Below are 13,891 nucleotides of genomic sequence, written 5' to 3' on the forward strand. Positions count from 1 at the left end.
CCGCGCGCGGGAGCCGGGCTGAGGCCGGGCACTCAAAGCGCGCGCTGCCGGGCGCAGACAGGCCGAAGCAGCGGATCTCCGATGGTCGCCGCGCCCCCGGCAGAGGGAGCTGGCGGCTGCGCCCCGCGGAGCGGCGGGGGCGGCGCCGGGAGGTCGGCGTCCGGGCGGCGCTCGGCGCTCCCGCGGGGGGGGTGGGGGGTGGGGCCGCGGCTGGGCGCCGTCGGCCCGGAGGAGGCGGGACTTCCGCAGAGCGCTGGCCGGGGCCTATCGGGGCGGGTTGCCGCGCGGAGGCGCTCGGACGGCCGCCCTGGCGGGGGAGGGGGCCGCGCCCTGGGGCGGCGAGGCTGGAAATGGGGCGGAGGGCCTCGGGGTAGCCGGGGCGGTCTCGGGGCGGGGCGAGCCGGCCTGCGGGCCCCAGGAGGGAACCGGCGGAGCCGGGTTCGGGGCTCGCCGGGCCGCGGAGAGGGCCGGTGTGAGTGGTGGAGCCTGGGCTGCGGCCCGGGGGAAGCGGAGGCGGGGCCGACCTCGCGCCTCGGGGCGCTTCGCTGACCGACCTTTGCTTCGCCCAGGTTCCCCCGTCGGGGCTGGGAGGAGCCCGCGGGGACTGCTCCTGGCCGGGAGACGATGCCGTACCTGGGCTCCGAGGACGTGGTGAAGGAGCTGAAGAAAGCTCTGTGCAACCCTCACATTCAGGCGGACCGGCTGCGCTACCGGAATGTCATCCAGCGCGTGATTAGGTATCAGCCACGGCCCGCGCTCCCCGCCGCCTCGGGCCCTCCACCCCTGGCCGCTCACACGGGGCAGGGGACGGTCGGGTCGCCCTGCTGCTCCGCCGGCCTTCGCAGCCTCCCCCGGGGGACCGACTTGACTCCGTTTACTCGGCAGAGTGGTTACACCCGTGCCTGGAACCTACACTGCTGACTCCTCTAGACCTATAGGATCCAGGACAAAAAGCCTTTTGTATCTTCAGACCCACATATCCTACTGCCCGCTGGGCATTCCCATCTGGACGTTTCTTCAAAGACATGCAAAATAGCACCTGCGTCCTTCCCCTCTCCCCAAACCTGCTCTTCCGCTGGTATTTGGGTTGAGGAATGTCACCATCCAGCTGACCAGGGGAGGGAATCAGTCTTGACGACTCTTGATTTTCACTTCTCTGGTCAGATGGTATGGATATATAGTTCTAGATATCCATCTTCTTTTCCTTAAAAAGTTCTACCTATTTATTTTTTGTTGACACCGCTGTTCTGGTTTTATTACCAAAGCAATTGCAGCGGCTTACCAGTAGGTCACCTTGTCTCATTTCAGTCAAGTTTCCCAACATATGAGTTTGAATAATGCATAACTCTTGCCTGTGGTTGTGGATTGCAAACTTTGGTATGTACAAAAGTCCCTTGGGGTGCTTTTTTAAAAAAATGTAAAATTTTCATCCGGTCCAGTAATACTGCTTTTAGTAAGGTGGCATGGAACCCAGGAATATGCATTGGAAACAGACATCCCATCTGCTTCCTGTAGGAGACCACCGCTTGAGAAATAGTGATCTACAGAATAAAGTCCAAACTTCTTATCATAGCAACCAAAGAACACCCTGCTTACGAACTACTTGCAGACTCTCAGAGTGTAGCATTACTTACCTACTACACTTGCCTGGAAAATTCCAGCTCATTCAACTGAAGTATTACTTCCTCTTTGGAAACATTTTATGATTTTTAAAAAATTTATTTATTCATGAAAGACACAGAGAGAGGCAGAGACACAGGCAGAGGGAGAAGCAGGCTCCATGCAGGAAGCCGGATGCGGGACTCTTTCCGGGGACTCCAAGATCATGCCCTGGCCTGAAGGCAGGCACCAAACAGCTGAGAAACCCAGGGATCCCCCCTCCCATTTTATGATTTCTTAGCAGTATTAGATTTCTGGATCCCCACTGCACCTTGTCTGTTACTTCTGTTTTAATACCTACCTGTTGTACTGTAATTAGTGGTGTTTTTTAATCTTGCTCCTTAGTCATATTTTGAGTTCCTAGAGATCTGAGACCATGCATTCTTCAAGATTATATCCCCAGAGCATATCCCTGGAATGTAGAAGCTGAGTTACACTGGAATGTACCAGGAATTCAATAAGTGTTTGTTGAATGAATAGAACATTTGTGGTAGGCCCATAGTGTGAAGTATTGTGCAGTGTAATAGGCAAGGTAGATGTGGTTGCTTCCTTCACAATCTAGTTGGATAGCCAGGATGTGTATAAGTAAAATGCCTTTTGTTGTCTGCTGGGGATTATGTATTTTACTTTTTTCTACTGTGTGTATTGGTTTCAGGCACATGACTCAGGGCTTGGACATGTCCGGTGTTTTCATGGAAATGGTGAAGGCAAGTGCCACTGTAGATATTGTTCAGAAGAAGTTGGTTTATCTGTACATGTGTACATACGCCCCCCTGAAACCAGATCTGGCTCTTTTGGCTATTAATACGCTGTGCAAAGACTGTTCGGATCCCAATCCGATGGTGCGAGGGCTGGCATTACGGAGCATGTGTAGCCTTAGGTGAGTACCCGCTTCCCTGACTGTTTATCAGTGGCTGATGTATTCAGGAGATCATGGGGCACGTTTTCAATGGTGATAATCTATTTGAGCTTCGTAATACTAGGGAAAATGCTGTTGTAACCTGAACTCAGGTTTTCAGCCATTGCTTAGGCTTAAAAAACTATGTCATATGGTTACATTAAAGGGAGTTTTCCATCCTCACAGAAATAGTTTTTGGTTTTGGGTAAAGGTTTCTAAACAAGTCAGTAAATATAGATAATATGTAGATAATATATTTTTGCTGCCCCTGGAGTATTATTCCAAATGAAAAATCAAGGGATCCCTGGGTGGCGCAGCGGTTTGGCGCCTGCCTTTGGCCCAGGGCGCGATCCTGGAGACTCAGGATCGAATCCCACGTCAGGCTCCCGGTGCATGGAGCCTGCTTCTCCCTCTGCCTGTGTCTCTGCCTCTCTCTCTCTCACTGTGTGCCTATCATAAATAAAATAAAAAAAAAAATTTAAAAAAAAAAAATGAAAAATCAAGTCTGACTTTTTAAGTTTGGCCGTGGCTTTCCCTAATTCTTTATGATGTGATAGAGGTACATTCAAACATCTGCTAACCCTCTTGTTAAGTGAATAGGGGCTGAAGTATGTCAAAACTAGTATTTCAAGATCTGGCTGACTCCAGGATGTGTTGCTTAGGATGCCTGGTGTGCAGGAATATATCCAACAGCCTATTCTCAATGGCCTGCGAGATAAAGCTTCATATGTCAGGAGGGTGGCGGTCCTTGGTTGTGCCAAGATGCATAATCTTCATGGAGACTCTGAAGTGGGTAAGTTTCAGTGTAATCCATCATGATCAGTATTTATTTGTGTCTCCATTATATGTGTGGTTTTGTAAAAGATGACATGAATTTGGTAGAAAATAGTAATATGGCCCTACTTCTGTACTTGCCTCTTTAAGTAGAAAGGCTGGTTTGGTATTTTTTGAGATTAGAGAAGTCTTTTCTTTGGGGGCCCAGGTGAGATCCATTGGATTAGCTACTTAGAACAGTATGGAGATGGCAATTTTTTGCCTTGCACTTTGTTATTGCCTTTGTTATTTTTGAGGCAGAGAAGTTCAGCTTTGTCTACCTGGATTTATTACTCTGGTTCTATTCCTGAGACTCTGAAGCTGTTCTTTATCTGAGATCTTTGTGCTCTTTTATAGACGGTGCTCTGGTAAATGAGTTATACAGTTTGCTGCGTGACCAGGATCCAATTGTGGTTGTGAATTGCCTGAGGTCTCTAGAAGAAATTCTGAAACAGGAAGGAGGTGTTGTCATCAACAAGCCCATCGCCCACCATCTCTTAAATCGGTTTGGTTGCCTCTTTTTGTTATTATGAGATCTGCATCCTAGTGGGATCTTGATGTGTTAAATTAAGGATACATCTTTTTTATTATTATTATTATTGGAGTTCAATTTGCCAACATTTAGCATAACACCCAGTGCTCATCCTGCCAAGTGCCCCCCTCAGTGCCCATCACCCGGTCACCCGGTCTAAAAAGTGCTCTTTTTGTTATTATGAGATCTGCATCCTAGTGGGATCTTGACGTGTTAGATTAAGGAGACATCTTTTTTTTTTTTTTTTGGAGTTCAATTTGCCAACATTTAGCATAACACCCAGTGCTCATCCTGCCAAGTGCCCTCCTCAGTGCCCATCACCCGGTCACCCCAACCCTCCACCCACCTCCCTTTCCATTACCCCTTGTTCGTTTCCTAGAGTTAGGTGTCTCTCATGTTTTGTCACCCTCACTGATATTTTCACTCATTTTCTCTCCTTTTCCTTTATTCTAAGGAGACATCTTGAACAACTTCTTTAGAGTAGTAAAGTCAACCATCACTATTAACTTTCTTGTATTTCACTGAGAGAATTTCTTTTATTTGTCTTAGATTCTTTTGATTATATGGAAAGATGGCAGAAATATCCTGTGGAAATAGGTTCTGTCCTCCTCTACAATCATTATGTTCCCCCAAACGAAGCATTTATGCTGTCTTAAACTGTAAAAAAATCAGGATCTAGGTATAGTGATCATGGTCTTTGGCCTTGGATAAGTGAGAATTGGTACTGTACACTCAACTCAGACTTTAAAGCCTATTTTGTGTAAAGTTTAAATAGTATATAAAAAGAATAATTCTTTTATGGCATAGACTGTTTTGAGAATTTCCTCCTTGTTGTGATGAACAGATGACTGGTGACATGACATTTGCATGCAGATGGTCCTAGTTTGGTTGCTAAAATAACACTTTTCTTTTCTTTTTTGGCTAGAATGCCAAAACTGGACCAATGGGGCCAGGCTGAAGTATTGAACTTTCTGCTACGCTATCAACCCCGCAGTGAGGAGGAGCTGTTTGACATTCTCAATCTGTTAGATAGCTTTCTCAAGAGCAGTAGCCCTGGTGTGGTGATGGGGGCCACAAAACTCTTCCTAATCTTGGCAAAAAAATTCCCCCATGTACAAACCGATGTGCTTGTGCAAGTCAAGGGACCTTTGCTGGCTGCCTGTTCTTCAGAGAGCCGTGAGCTCTGTTTTGCTGCTCTATGTCATGTGCGTCAGATCTTGCATAGTTTGCCCGGTCACTTTAGCAGCCACTACAAAAAATTTTTTTGCTCCTACTCGGAGCCCCACTACATCAAGTTGCAGAAGGTGGAGGTGCTGTGCGAGCTGGTGAACGACGAAAATGTACAGCAGGTGCTAGAGGAGCTCCGAGGGTACTGTACGGATGTGTCAGCCGATTTTGCTCAGGCCGCCATCTTTGCCATAGGTAGGTATCTGCTGCCTTTTTTCCTTTTGGAGAGGTTCGACCAACCAGAAAGCTGTGGAACCATAGAGAAGAAAAGGGAATGAATCTTGCGTCAGAGACAAATTACTATGCACCAAAGAATAGGGTCAGTGACCGCAGACAGGAGTGGGGGGGAGGTTTTTTTCTTTGTCAACACTGGTGTTGCCATATCTTCTAGGATAGAGAACACAGGTAACTCAAACTAGAGTACTTAAAATTTATATTGCCTTTTGTTGGCTGCTACCCAGAATGTTTTCCTGTATATCATCTTAGCACCATCTTGAGAGGCTGTCACGAAAAGTGGACAAGTATTATCACTTCGTTTTAGAGATGAAGAGACCCAGAAACAAAAAGGTTATTAAATTGACCGAAAGGTCATGTAGTTCCTGACCTGGGGTTGGTAGTCGACTTTCCAGACTCAAAGTCCTATGTCAGAGATGTCTGGGCGGCTTAGCGGTTGAGCGTCTGCCTTTGGCTCAGAACATGATCCTGGGATTGAGTCCTACATCGGGCTCCCTGCATGGAGCCTACTTCTCCCTCTGCCTGTGTCTCTGCTTCTCTCTGTGTGTCTCTCATGAATAAATAAATAAAATCTTAAAAAAAAAAAAAGTCCTATGTGAGTTGGCCAGTTGTTTATTGAGCTTCTACTACGAGCTATGTATTGTGCTAAGTACAGACCAACACAGAGTAAATCCTAAACCTTACAGGCTTTTTCATACTACTCTGTCTGGAATTCAAAAGGCCACAGTGACTCACAAAAGGAAAGCAGCTGGGGAGTTATGTTTTGTTGGAGGGCTTCAAGTGGCAGAGGAGAAGGAACCCTTATATTAGAATAAAGAATGATTATTTTCAGGAGCAGGAAGAGAGAATAAAGAGGAGAGCAGAGTCTCCTGCAGTCAGGTGACTGCTGTCAAGTGTTCCTGGCAGGACATCGCTGTGTAGGTGATCTGCAGCCAGCGATGCCTCGTATCTAGCTGCCACATAAATACCTTTGTTGCTGAAAGTTTTCAACCTTGTTCAATGGAAAATTCACTTTACCAAACTTAGGAAACAGATTGTTATTTAATCAAGCAAGAGGTAATTTTTTTTAAGGGTATCTCTTGTTCTCTTTGTCTTTGTCTGATAGGAAGTTTTTTAAAAATGAGGTGCTAGGATTTGACTTACCACTTTGCTCTGCTCTCTGTTCCTCCGTAGGTGGTATTGCCAGGACCTACACAGATCAGTGTGTCCAGATTCTAACAGAGTTGCTGGGGCTTCGACAAGAGCACATTACCACAGGTAATGCTGGCTACCCTTTGAGCACATTTTTTTTTTTTTTTATTTGGTCAATTGCTTGCCCCGTAGCAGTTGCTTATAAAATATTTGTTTTTGAATAAGAGCTTTAAACTTTTCTTTGCATCATCATCTGTTGCTATCAGAAATAGCATAAGGTCTTAGATCCAATAGGTAGAGGGTCTTCAGGTTGCCATAACTCTACAAGGCTGTTCTGTAGATAATGAAGGGTACCAGAATGCTCATGCTTGTTAACTCCCCACTTTTACTTCTCTTTTTGCTTTATGTCAGCAGTGGCTTCTAGGGCTGGGACTAGGGTGAGGCAAGCAGGGTCCCCAGGATGTAAAAATTTAAAGAGGCACTCACTCTCAGGTTCATGCAAGTGCTAACCCTATGTGTCTTCTTAAATTTTACACCCCCAGTGCCTTGTTTGCCTTACCCTAGTCCCAGCCATGGTAGCTCCATTTATACTGTCTTCAGAATAGCATTCAACAATATGACCTCACATTTGCTTTACATTCTATAATGTGCTTTTGCACATATTAGCACATTTTGCACATTTTGCATATATTAGCTCACTTATCCTCATAGCCAATCCAATAAGGGCAACATTCATTTAAGAAATTATTGCCCATGTCCAACATTTCTCAGGTAATCATTGACCACCCCTCCAACACCCATTTTACAGAAATTCAGTAGCAATTACAGTAGCAATCTAGTCTGAATATGTGACTTCTTTTAAGATTCCTTCCTGTGTGGAGCCTCTAATCGTGTGCTCTTGTATCCTGAGCTGTGTTTTAGTGGTGGTGCAAACTTTCCGAGACCTGGTTTGGTTGTGTCCTCAGTGTACGGAAGCTGTGTGTCAGGCTCTGCCCGGCTGTGAGGAGAACATTCAGGATAGCGAGGTAGGTGGTAATTCTCCTTTACTTCAGGCAGAGGAGAAATGCTTGGGACCCTGCTCTGTAAAATGGAATCTAATTCTTCTCTCACAAATGCTTTGATAGTATTGTTTTCTTGAACTGTTTTGAGTCCAAGATTTAGACCATGGTGTTTTCAGCTGGAATGAGAATCAGAGTCATTTGTGGATATTTGGGCCTCACCGCAGGCCTACAAACTTTCAGGAGTGGTAGACCTGGACGGTAGGTTTTTTTTTTTTTTTTTAAGTTTAAATTTTTTTTAAAATTTATTTATGATAGTCACACAGAGAGACAGAGAGAGAGAGAGAGGCAGAGACACAGGCAGAGGGAGAAGCAGGCTCCATGCACCAGTAGCCTGACGTGGGATTCGATCCTGGGTCTCCAGGATCACGCCCTGGGCCAAAGGCAGGCGCTAAACCGCTGCGCCACCCAGGGATCCCAAGGTTTTTAAGAAGCTTCACATATGACCTCGATTTGCACTCTAGGTTAATTACGACTTTCATGAAGTGGTTTAGAGGAATCTTTCAGTAGCTTCCATTGGCACATTAATAAAGCCCAGACTGGGGCAAAGGTCCCCAAACTGAGGAAGCCTTAATATATAACTCACACAGGCTCTGGGAGTTTGGAATCTCCTTTTGTGTAGTAACATTTTATTCCTATTTGTTGTAGAGAGCGGAGTCAGGGTGCAGGGGATCAATACAATGCAAGTTGAAGTAAATAAAAGACTATACCTTTGCTGCCGATGTTGCAGGGGAAGCACAACCTGCCATTGTGTTTGGGACAGCCAAATGTTGAGCTCTTACTCCTTTATTCCCCAGGGAAAACAGGCACTTATTTGGCTCCTTGGTGTCCATGGGGAAAGAATTCCCAATGCTCCCTATGTGTTAGAAGACTTTGTGGAGAATGTGAAGTCAGAGACATTTCCAGCGGTGAAGATGGAGCTACTGACTGCACTGCTGCGCCTTTTCCTCTGCCGACCTGCTGAGTGCCAGGACATGCTGGGGCGTCTGTTACATTACTGCATAGGTAGGCTCTTCAGAAGGAAACTGTTCTTGTCAGATAGTAAACATTCTGACAGCTGACCCTGTTTGGTAAGTCATGTCTGGGACCCAAGAAGACAATGTTAATGATGTTAATGTTCTCTAGGAGTGTCCCCCCCCCCCCCCTTGTGGTTGGCACAGGGTAGAAAGAGTGTTTTTGTTTTTGCTTGTAATTAACTCAGTCTTTGTCTTAACCTCAGAGGAAGAAAAGGATATGGCAGTACGGGACCGGGGTCTCTTCTATTATCGCCTTCTCTTAGCTGGCATTGATGAAGTGAAGCGGATCCTGTGTAGCCCTAAATCTGACCCTTCTCTTGGACTTTTGGAGGATCAGGCGGAAAGACCTGTGAATAGCTGGGCCTCAGACTTCAACACACTAGTGCCGGTCTATGGCAAAGCCCGTTGGGCAGCCATCTCTAAATACCAGGGGGCAGAGTATCGGGGCCCAGAGCTTCCTAACACTGCATCCTTTGCCACCTCAGGTAAAGATAGTTCTTACCTTATATCTTGTCGTGAAAATTCTTTACTTTTTGCAATGACTGGTAGAAAGTAGAGTACCCTAGCTACATCTTAGGCTGTTGCCTGAATTTGAAGTCTTGATGGGCAACAAAGAAGTTCTTCATTGGTAATTTCAACCATTTATCTGAAGATAAAAGTCACATTGTGTACTTTTGGAAATCTAGATAAAAACCATAGTTCATATAGATTAAGAAGATCTCTTATACAAGCTTTCTGCCTCTTTTAGGTCCCCTGATTCCTGAAGAGCACAAGGAGACAGTACAAGAACCAGATTCTGGAGCCCTCATGCTCGTCCCCAATTGCCAGCTTACTGCTGAGTATTTTGAGAAAACTTGGTTTAGCCTGAAAGTTGCTCATCAGCAAGTATTCCCTTGGCAGGGAGCAGTCCATCCTGACACCCTCCAGATGGCCCTGCAAGTAGTGAACATCCAGACCATCGCAATGAGCAGGGCTGGGGCTCACCCGTGGAAAGCCTACCTCAGTGCTCAGGATGACACCGGCTGCCTGTTTCTAACAGAACTGCTGTTGGAGCCCGAGAACTCAGAAATGCAGATCTCTGTGAAACAGAATGAGCCGAGGACTGAGACACTGAACGGTTTTATTTCTGTATTAGAAACTGTGCTTGGAACCATTGGAGACATAAAATCCTAACAGATTCTTGCTGCCTGTCCTAAGTGAGATGAGTAGCTATCAGAGTTCTGGTTTTTCTGATTAGAATTGCTTGAAGTACAGATATTATCACATGCAAAAGAGAATGGACAATCTCAGAATCAGGATTCTTATGTTTTTGTCTGAAGACAATTGACTTCTTCCTCTCATACCTCTAGGTGAATGACCCCATTTTTCCAGGTGTTGTTGACAAGGTTAATGTTGGTAAGGGGATGGGATGGGGTGAGGATAGGATTTGGATTCTTTTCTAATCCATTTTAGGGATTGTTTTACTAATTAAAGATGCTCAATGTTTATGGAAACTGATGAAGTCATCATTTGTGTGTGTTGGGGGGGTCATCTTTTCTTCCCTGTGTTACTGCAATAAATTCCTCACTGGCGTCATATTTCTAATCACACTTTTCAAGGCCAGAGTTCAAAGTAACATCCAAAGTGACTCTCTGGTATCCTGTCTCACTGCTCGTCCAAACACTGTTCTTGAAAAAGCAAACCACTAGCATTCCTTGAATGCACAAGGCTCTCTAACCTCTGTGCTTTGGTACCTGCTTTTACTTATTGGCTAGAACATTTCCTCACCCTCCTATCTTCTTTCTTTAAGTACCATCTAGTCCTTGTCTTACAGTGTTCTGCTAAGTCATGCACACTGGAAGTCATGAGCTCTTGCAGGAAGTTTTCTGTGACCCTTGCTGCTCTCATTATCGGTCCTGTTCGGGCTGTCATGGCATCTAGGGCATGTGTCTAGCAGTACTGGTGTAATGGTTTCCTGTCACTCTTCTCTGCTTTCAGTTGCATTCAGACCTGCCCACATTTCATACATTAACTGATGCAACTTAAGAGCAGATGTAATAAAATGATTTAAAGTATAGATAGTGAAATGTAGATAACCAGAGGATCTACAACAGGGAAAAATGGAAATAACTACTTAAGACCAATGTGGTTGGTGATAAGGAAGTACGCACATGTTCAGGTCTAAGGGCCTACATAACTGATGCAGTAGAGCCTCAAATTTAGCTCCATAAGTGATTTGACAGTCAAGGTGAAGAGAAATAGGTATATAACTGTCATCAGAGGGAAGAAACTTTCCAATATTAATTTTTAAGATTTTATTTATTTATTCATAAGAGACAGAGAGGCAGAGACATAGGCAGAAGGAGAAGCAGCTTCCTGGCGGGGAGCCTAATGTGGGAGTCAATCCCAGGACCCTGGGATCAGGACCTGGGCCAAAGGCAGATGCTCAACCACTGAGCCACCCATGTGCCCCATCAATATTCATTTTTAAAAGGAATCTACATGTAGTTTCACATAGGTGGCACTGAGTGATAAGTACAGGATTCTTACAGAAAGTAATGGGTTTCTCATGACTTACAGAGTTCTTTAATGAAAATGGAAAGCATAACTTTAACATGGAGCTTAGTGAGGGCATTTCTTCAAGAACTTAATGATAACACGGTCCAAATGTCATCTAGCTTAATTCAAGGACTTTTACTATATAGGTACATAAATGGACTTGCATACCTTTAAAAGATTTTTTCATTCATTACTTCTCTCAACTAGGCTCTTAAGAGGAGTAGATAACAGCATTGAATTTTCTGGCAAGGGCCTGGATTTTTTTTTCTTTTTTTCAAAGATTTTATTTATTTATTCATGAGAGACACAGAGAGAGAGGCAGAGACACAGCAGGAGGGAGAAGCAGGTCCCCTCTGGGGAGCCCGATGTGGGACTTGATCTCAGGACCCCAGGATCACCACCTGAGCCAAAGGCAGATGCTCAACTGCTGAGCCACATAGGCGTCCCAAGGGCCTGGATTTTGTGAGTTGTTTTACCCCCTGGATAATTTCTAAGGACTGTGGTATTCTCTTCTTCCATCTCCACAGTCTGCCACATAGTGATGACTCAATAAATATTTATCAAATGAATGTAAGTAATTAGATTCTGATGGTGTTTTTGGATTGGTGTTCGAAGTAAGTTTTGTTATATTGTACCAACCAAACAAAATGATAATGGGAGTCCATCTAGGTTAGGGTTTTTCAAAAGTGGTATTAATGGGGCAGCGTGGGTGGCTCAGCAGTTTAGCGCCGCCTTCAGCCCAGGGCCTGATCCTGAAGACCCGGGATCAAGTCCCACATTGGACTCCCTGCATGGAGTCAGCTTCTCCCTCTACCTGTGTCTTTGCCTCTCTCTCTCTCTCTGTGCCTCTCATGAATAAATAAATAAAATCTTTGGAAAAAAGTGGTATTAATGACTTTCGGGGCCAGATAATTCTTTGTCGTGGAGGATTTTCCTGTGCATTGTAGGATGATTATTAGCGTCTTTGGCCTATACCCACCAGAAGCCAATAGAACCCCCAGTTATAACAAAAATGTCTCCAGACATTGCCAAAGGTGCCCTGGTGGGACAAAATCACTCCCTATTGAGAATGATCTCAATCATGGGTCCTTAGGGATTACATTAGAGAGATCAGAACAGCTTTAGAATTGCTTTTTTCCATAGTTTGACTTGTTTGGTTAAACCATAAATGTCAATTAGGTACTCAAAGAAATACAATGGAAGTGTTAAGTGCTGCCAATTTAGAGTTATAAGGCATCAGGATATAAATAGTGGAGATTAAGTAAATTGACTTTTTTAAAAATTAAAGACTACAATAAAAATGTTGACCTAAAGAAAATTAGGTATGGCTCAGTAATTGAATAAATGTTACTAAAATAATCCCAGCTATTGGAGCTTTTAAAAGATTAAGTCCTACTTGGTTGTTTCTCTGTAATGTATGGGGGCATAACAGAATATGAAACTGTTGCTTTTGAAAAGTGTACTTTTAAAATGATCTCAGTAAAGCAACAATTCCTCTTAACTGTAGCCTAGTTTTGCTAATTTAGAAATTAGCTCTCTCTAGCCTTGGCAGACATATGCTTTGATTGATGTGACATAAGTAGATGCATATTTTTTAAAAATCCTTGAGGGTAGTTGATATTGTGCTTTTAGAAAAATGGCCTTCTAATGTCTATCTTGGTTGGGAAATAGTATGTAACACATGTAATGGGTGCCTACTAATGACCGTGGTGCTTTAGAACATTGCAGAAGCAATCATTTATGTAGTTCCTGACTATAATCTTATTGCTATGGACTATTACCATTTCTTCCACCCCCCTTCTTGAATGGGAGTTCGTTACAATTATTCTATCTCTTTCTCATATATTGGGTATATGAGAAAATATACCCATTATAAAATAATTTATATTTTAGTTAGAGATTTATACATTCAGAGGAGTTGTAGCCAAGGATCCTCATTCACAGGCAAACATGGTGCAGATGACAAGGCTTTGAGCCAATGATAAAAGGTGATGAGGTTTTTGAGAGCAGGATGTAAATTGTTATGGCCACAGCAGCAAAAGAAGCAAGTGATGGTGAAAACATTCTGGCCTCATTTTTCAGTACTAACTGGACTGGGAGATAGTACTTGAAATGCAAGAGTGAAGGATATGTGGGCCGTGGGAGAAAGGGTGGGACAGTTCTCAAAGATGCTATAATGAAGGCTCACATTGTCCAAGAGAAAGTATACTTTCATTTCCTTAGCCTTACAACATTGATTCTATAAGGTAATGCTAAGAATAGATAAGATAATGTGGAGATCAGATTCCAAAGCTGGCATTTGTCTATAAGCACACCAGTTGTGAAATGAATTACTGTGGGAAAAGGTTTATTATTTGAGGTAAGATGGGCTTGATTTTAAATTTCTATTCTGCCACTTAAGGATGCCACTTACCTTGGGTAAGCAGTTTAACACCAGTTGGATAGTATCTTAAAAACCTTTTGTTTCTTTTTATATGCTAATTGGGGAGTATGTCATAAATTAATTTGTTGGAATCCTTAAATTTTTAGTAACTGACTGTAGTGTGAAAGGAGGGTGGCCCAGAATTATCTCCAAAGGACCTACTTACATTGGAGATCTGAAGCTTACCTAGTAGAAACTGAAATTTCAGCCCTAGTGACAGATGAGAAGTGAAAATGGCCCTTTACATAATTTGTTTCTTGTCCCAAAGCAATTTATGATCATTTGTTTCTAGAATAGAAAATAGAAGGTTGGCTCTTTTTATTTCGCAAGTAGAACTTTTATTCTGAACAACTGCCTTACAGT

General features: G+C 44.0%; 1 protein-coding gene across 2 annotated transcripts; it reads left to right on the forward strand.

Moving 5' to 3' along the window:
- Positions 1–335: 335 nt before the first annotated feature.
- AP4B1 (adaptor related protein complex 4 subunit beta 1) lies at positions 336–10,061 on the forward strand. Of its 2 annotated transcripts, XM_041756302.1 has the most exons (11): positions 336–470; positions 570–737; positions 2,315–2,539; positions 3,220–3,350; positions 3,728–3,875; positions 4,828–5,324; positions 6,537–6,620; positions 7,416–7,519; positions 8,350–8,557; positions 8,772–9,053; positions 9,317–10,061. In XM_041756302.1, the coding sequence occupies exons 2-11, from the start codon at positions 625–627 to the stop codon at positions 9,739–9,741; spliced, it is 2,217 nt and encodes a 738-aa protein (XP_041612236.1). In that variant the 5' UTR covers positions 336–470; positions 570–624; the 3' UTR covers positions 9,742–10,061. The 2 variants fall into 2 exon arrangements, with proteins under 2 accessions (XP_041612236.1, XP_041612237.1); XM_041756303.1 differs by lacking the exon at positions 336–470 and having other exon boundaries at positions 656–737; positions 2,315–2,366.
- The last annotated feature ends 3,830 nt before the right edge of the window (positions 10,062–13,891 follow it).

This window comes from Vulpes lagopus, chromosome 5 (genome assembly GCF_018345385.1).
Source record: "Vulpes lagopus strain Blue_001 chromosome 5, ASM1834538v1, whole genome shotgun sequence".
Classification (NCBI taxonomy): Eukaryota; Metazoa; Chordata; class Mammalia; order Carnivora; family Canidae; genus Vulpes; species Vulpes lagopus.

Bases quoted from the DNA above. Each gene is read 5' to 3' on its own strand.
- AP4B1 (XM_041756302.1), top strand. From the start codon at position 625: ATGCCGTACCTGGGCTCCGAGGACGTGGTGAAGGAGCTGAAGAAAGCT. The intron at 5,325-6,536 runs GTAGGTATCTGC...GTTCCTCCGTAG, and splicing joins GGCCGCCATCTTTGCCATAG to GTGGTATTGCCAGGACCTAC. The intron at 8,558-8,771 runs GTAGGCTCTTCA...TCTTAACCTCAG, and splicing joins TCTGTTACATTACTGCATAG to AGGAAGAAAAGGATATGGCA.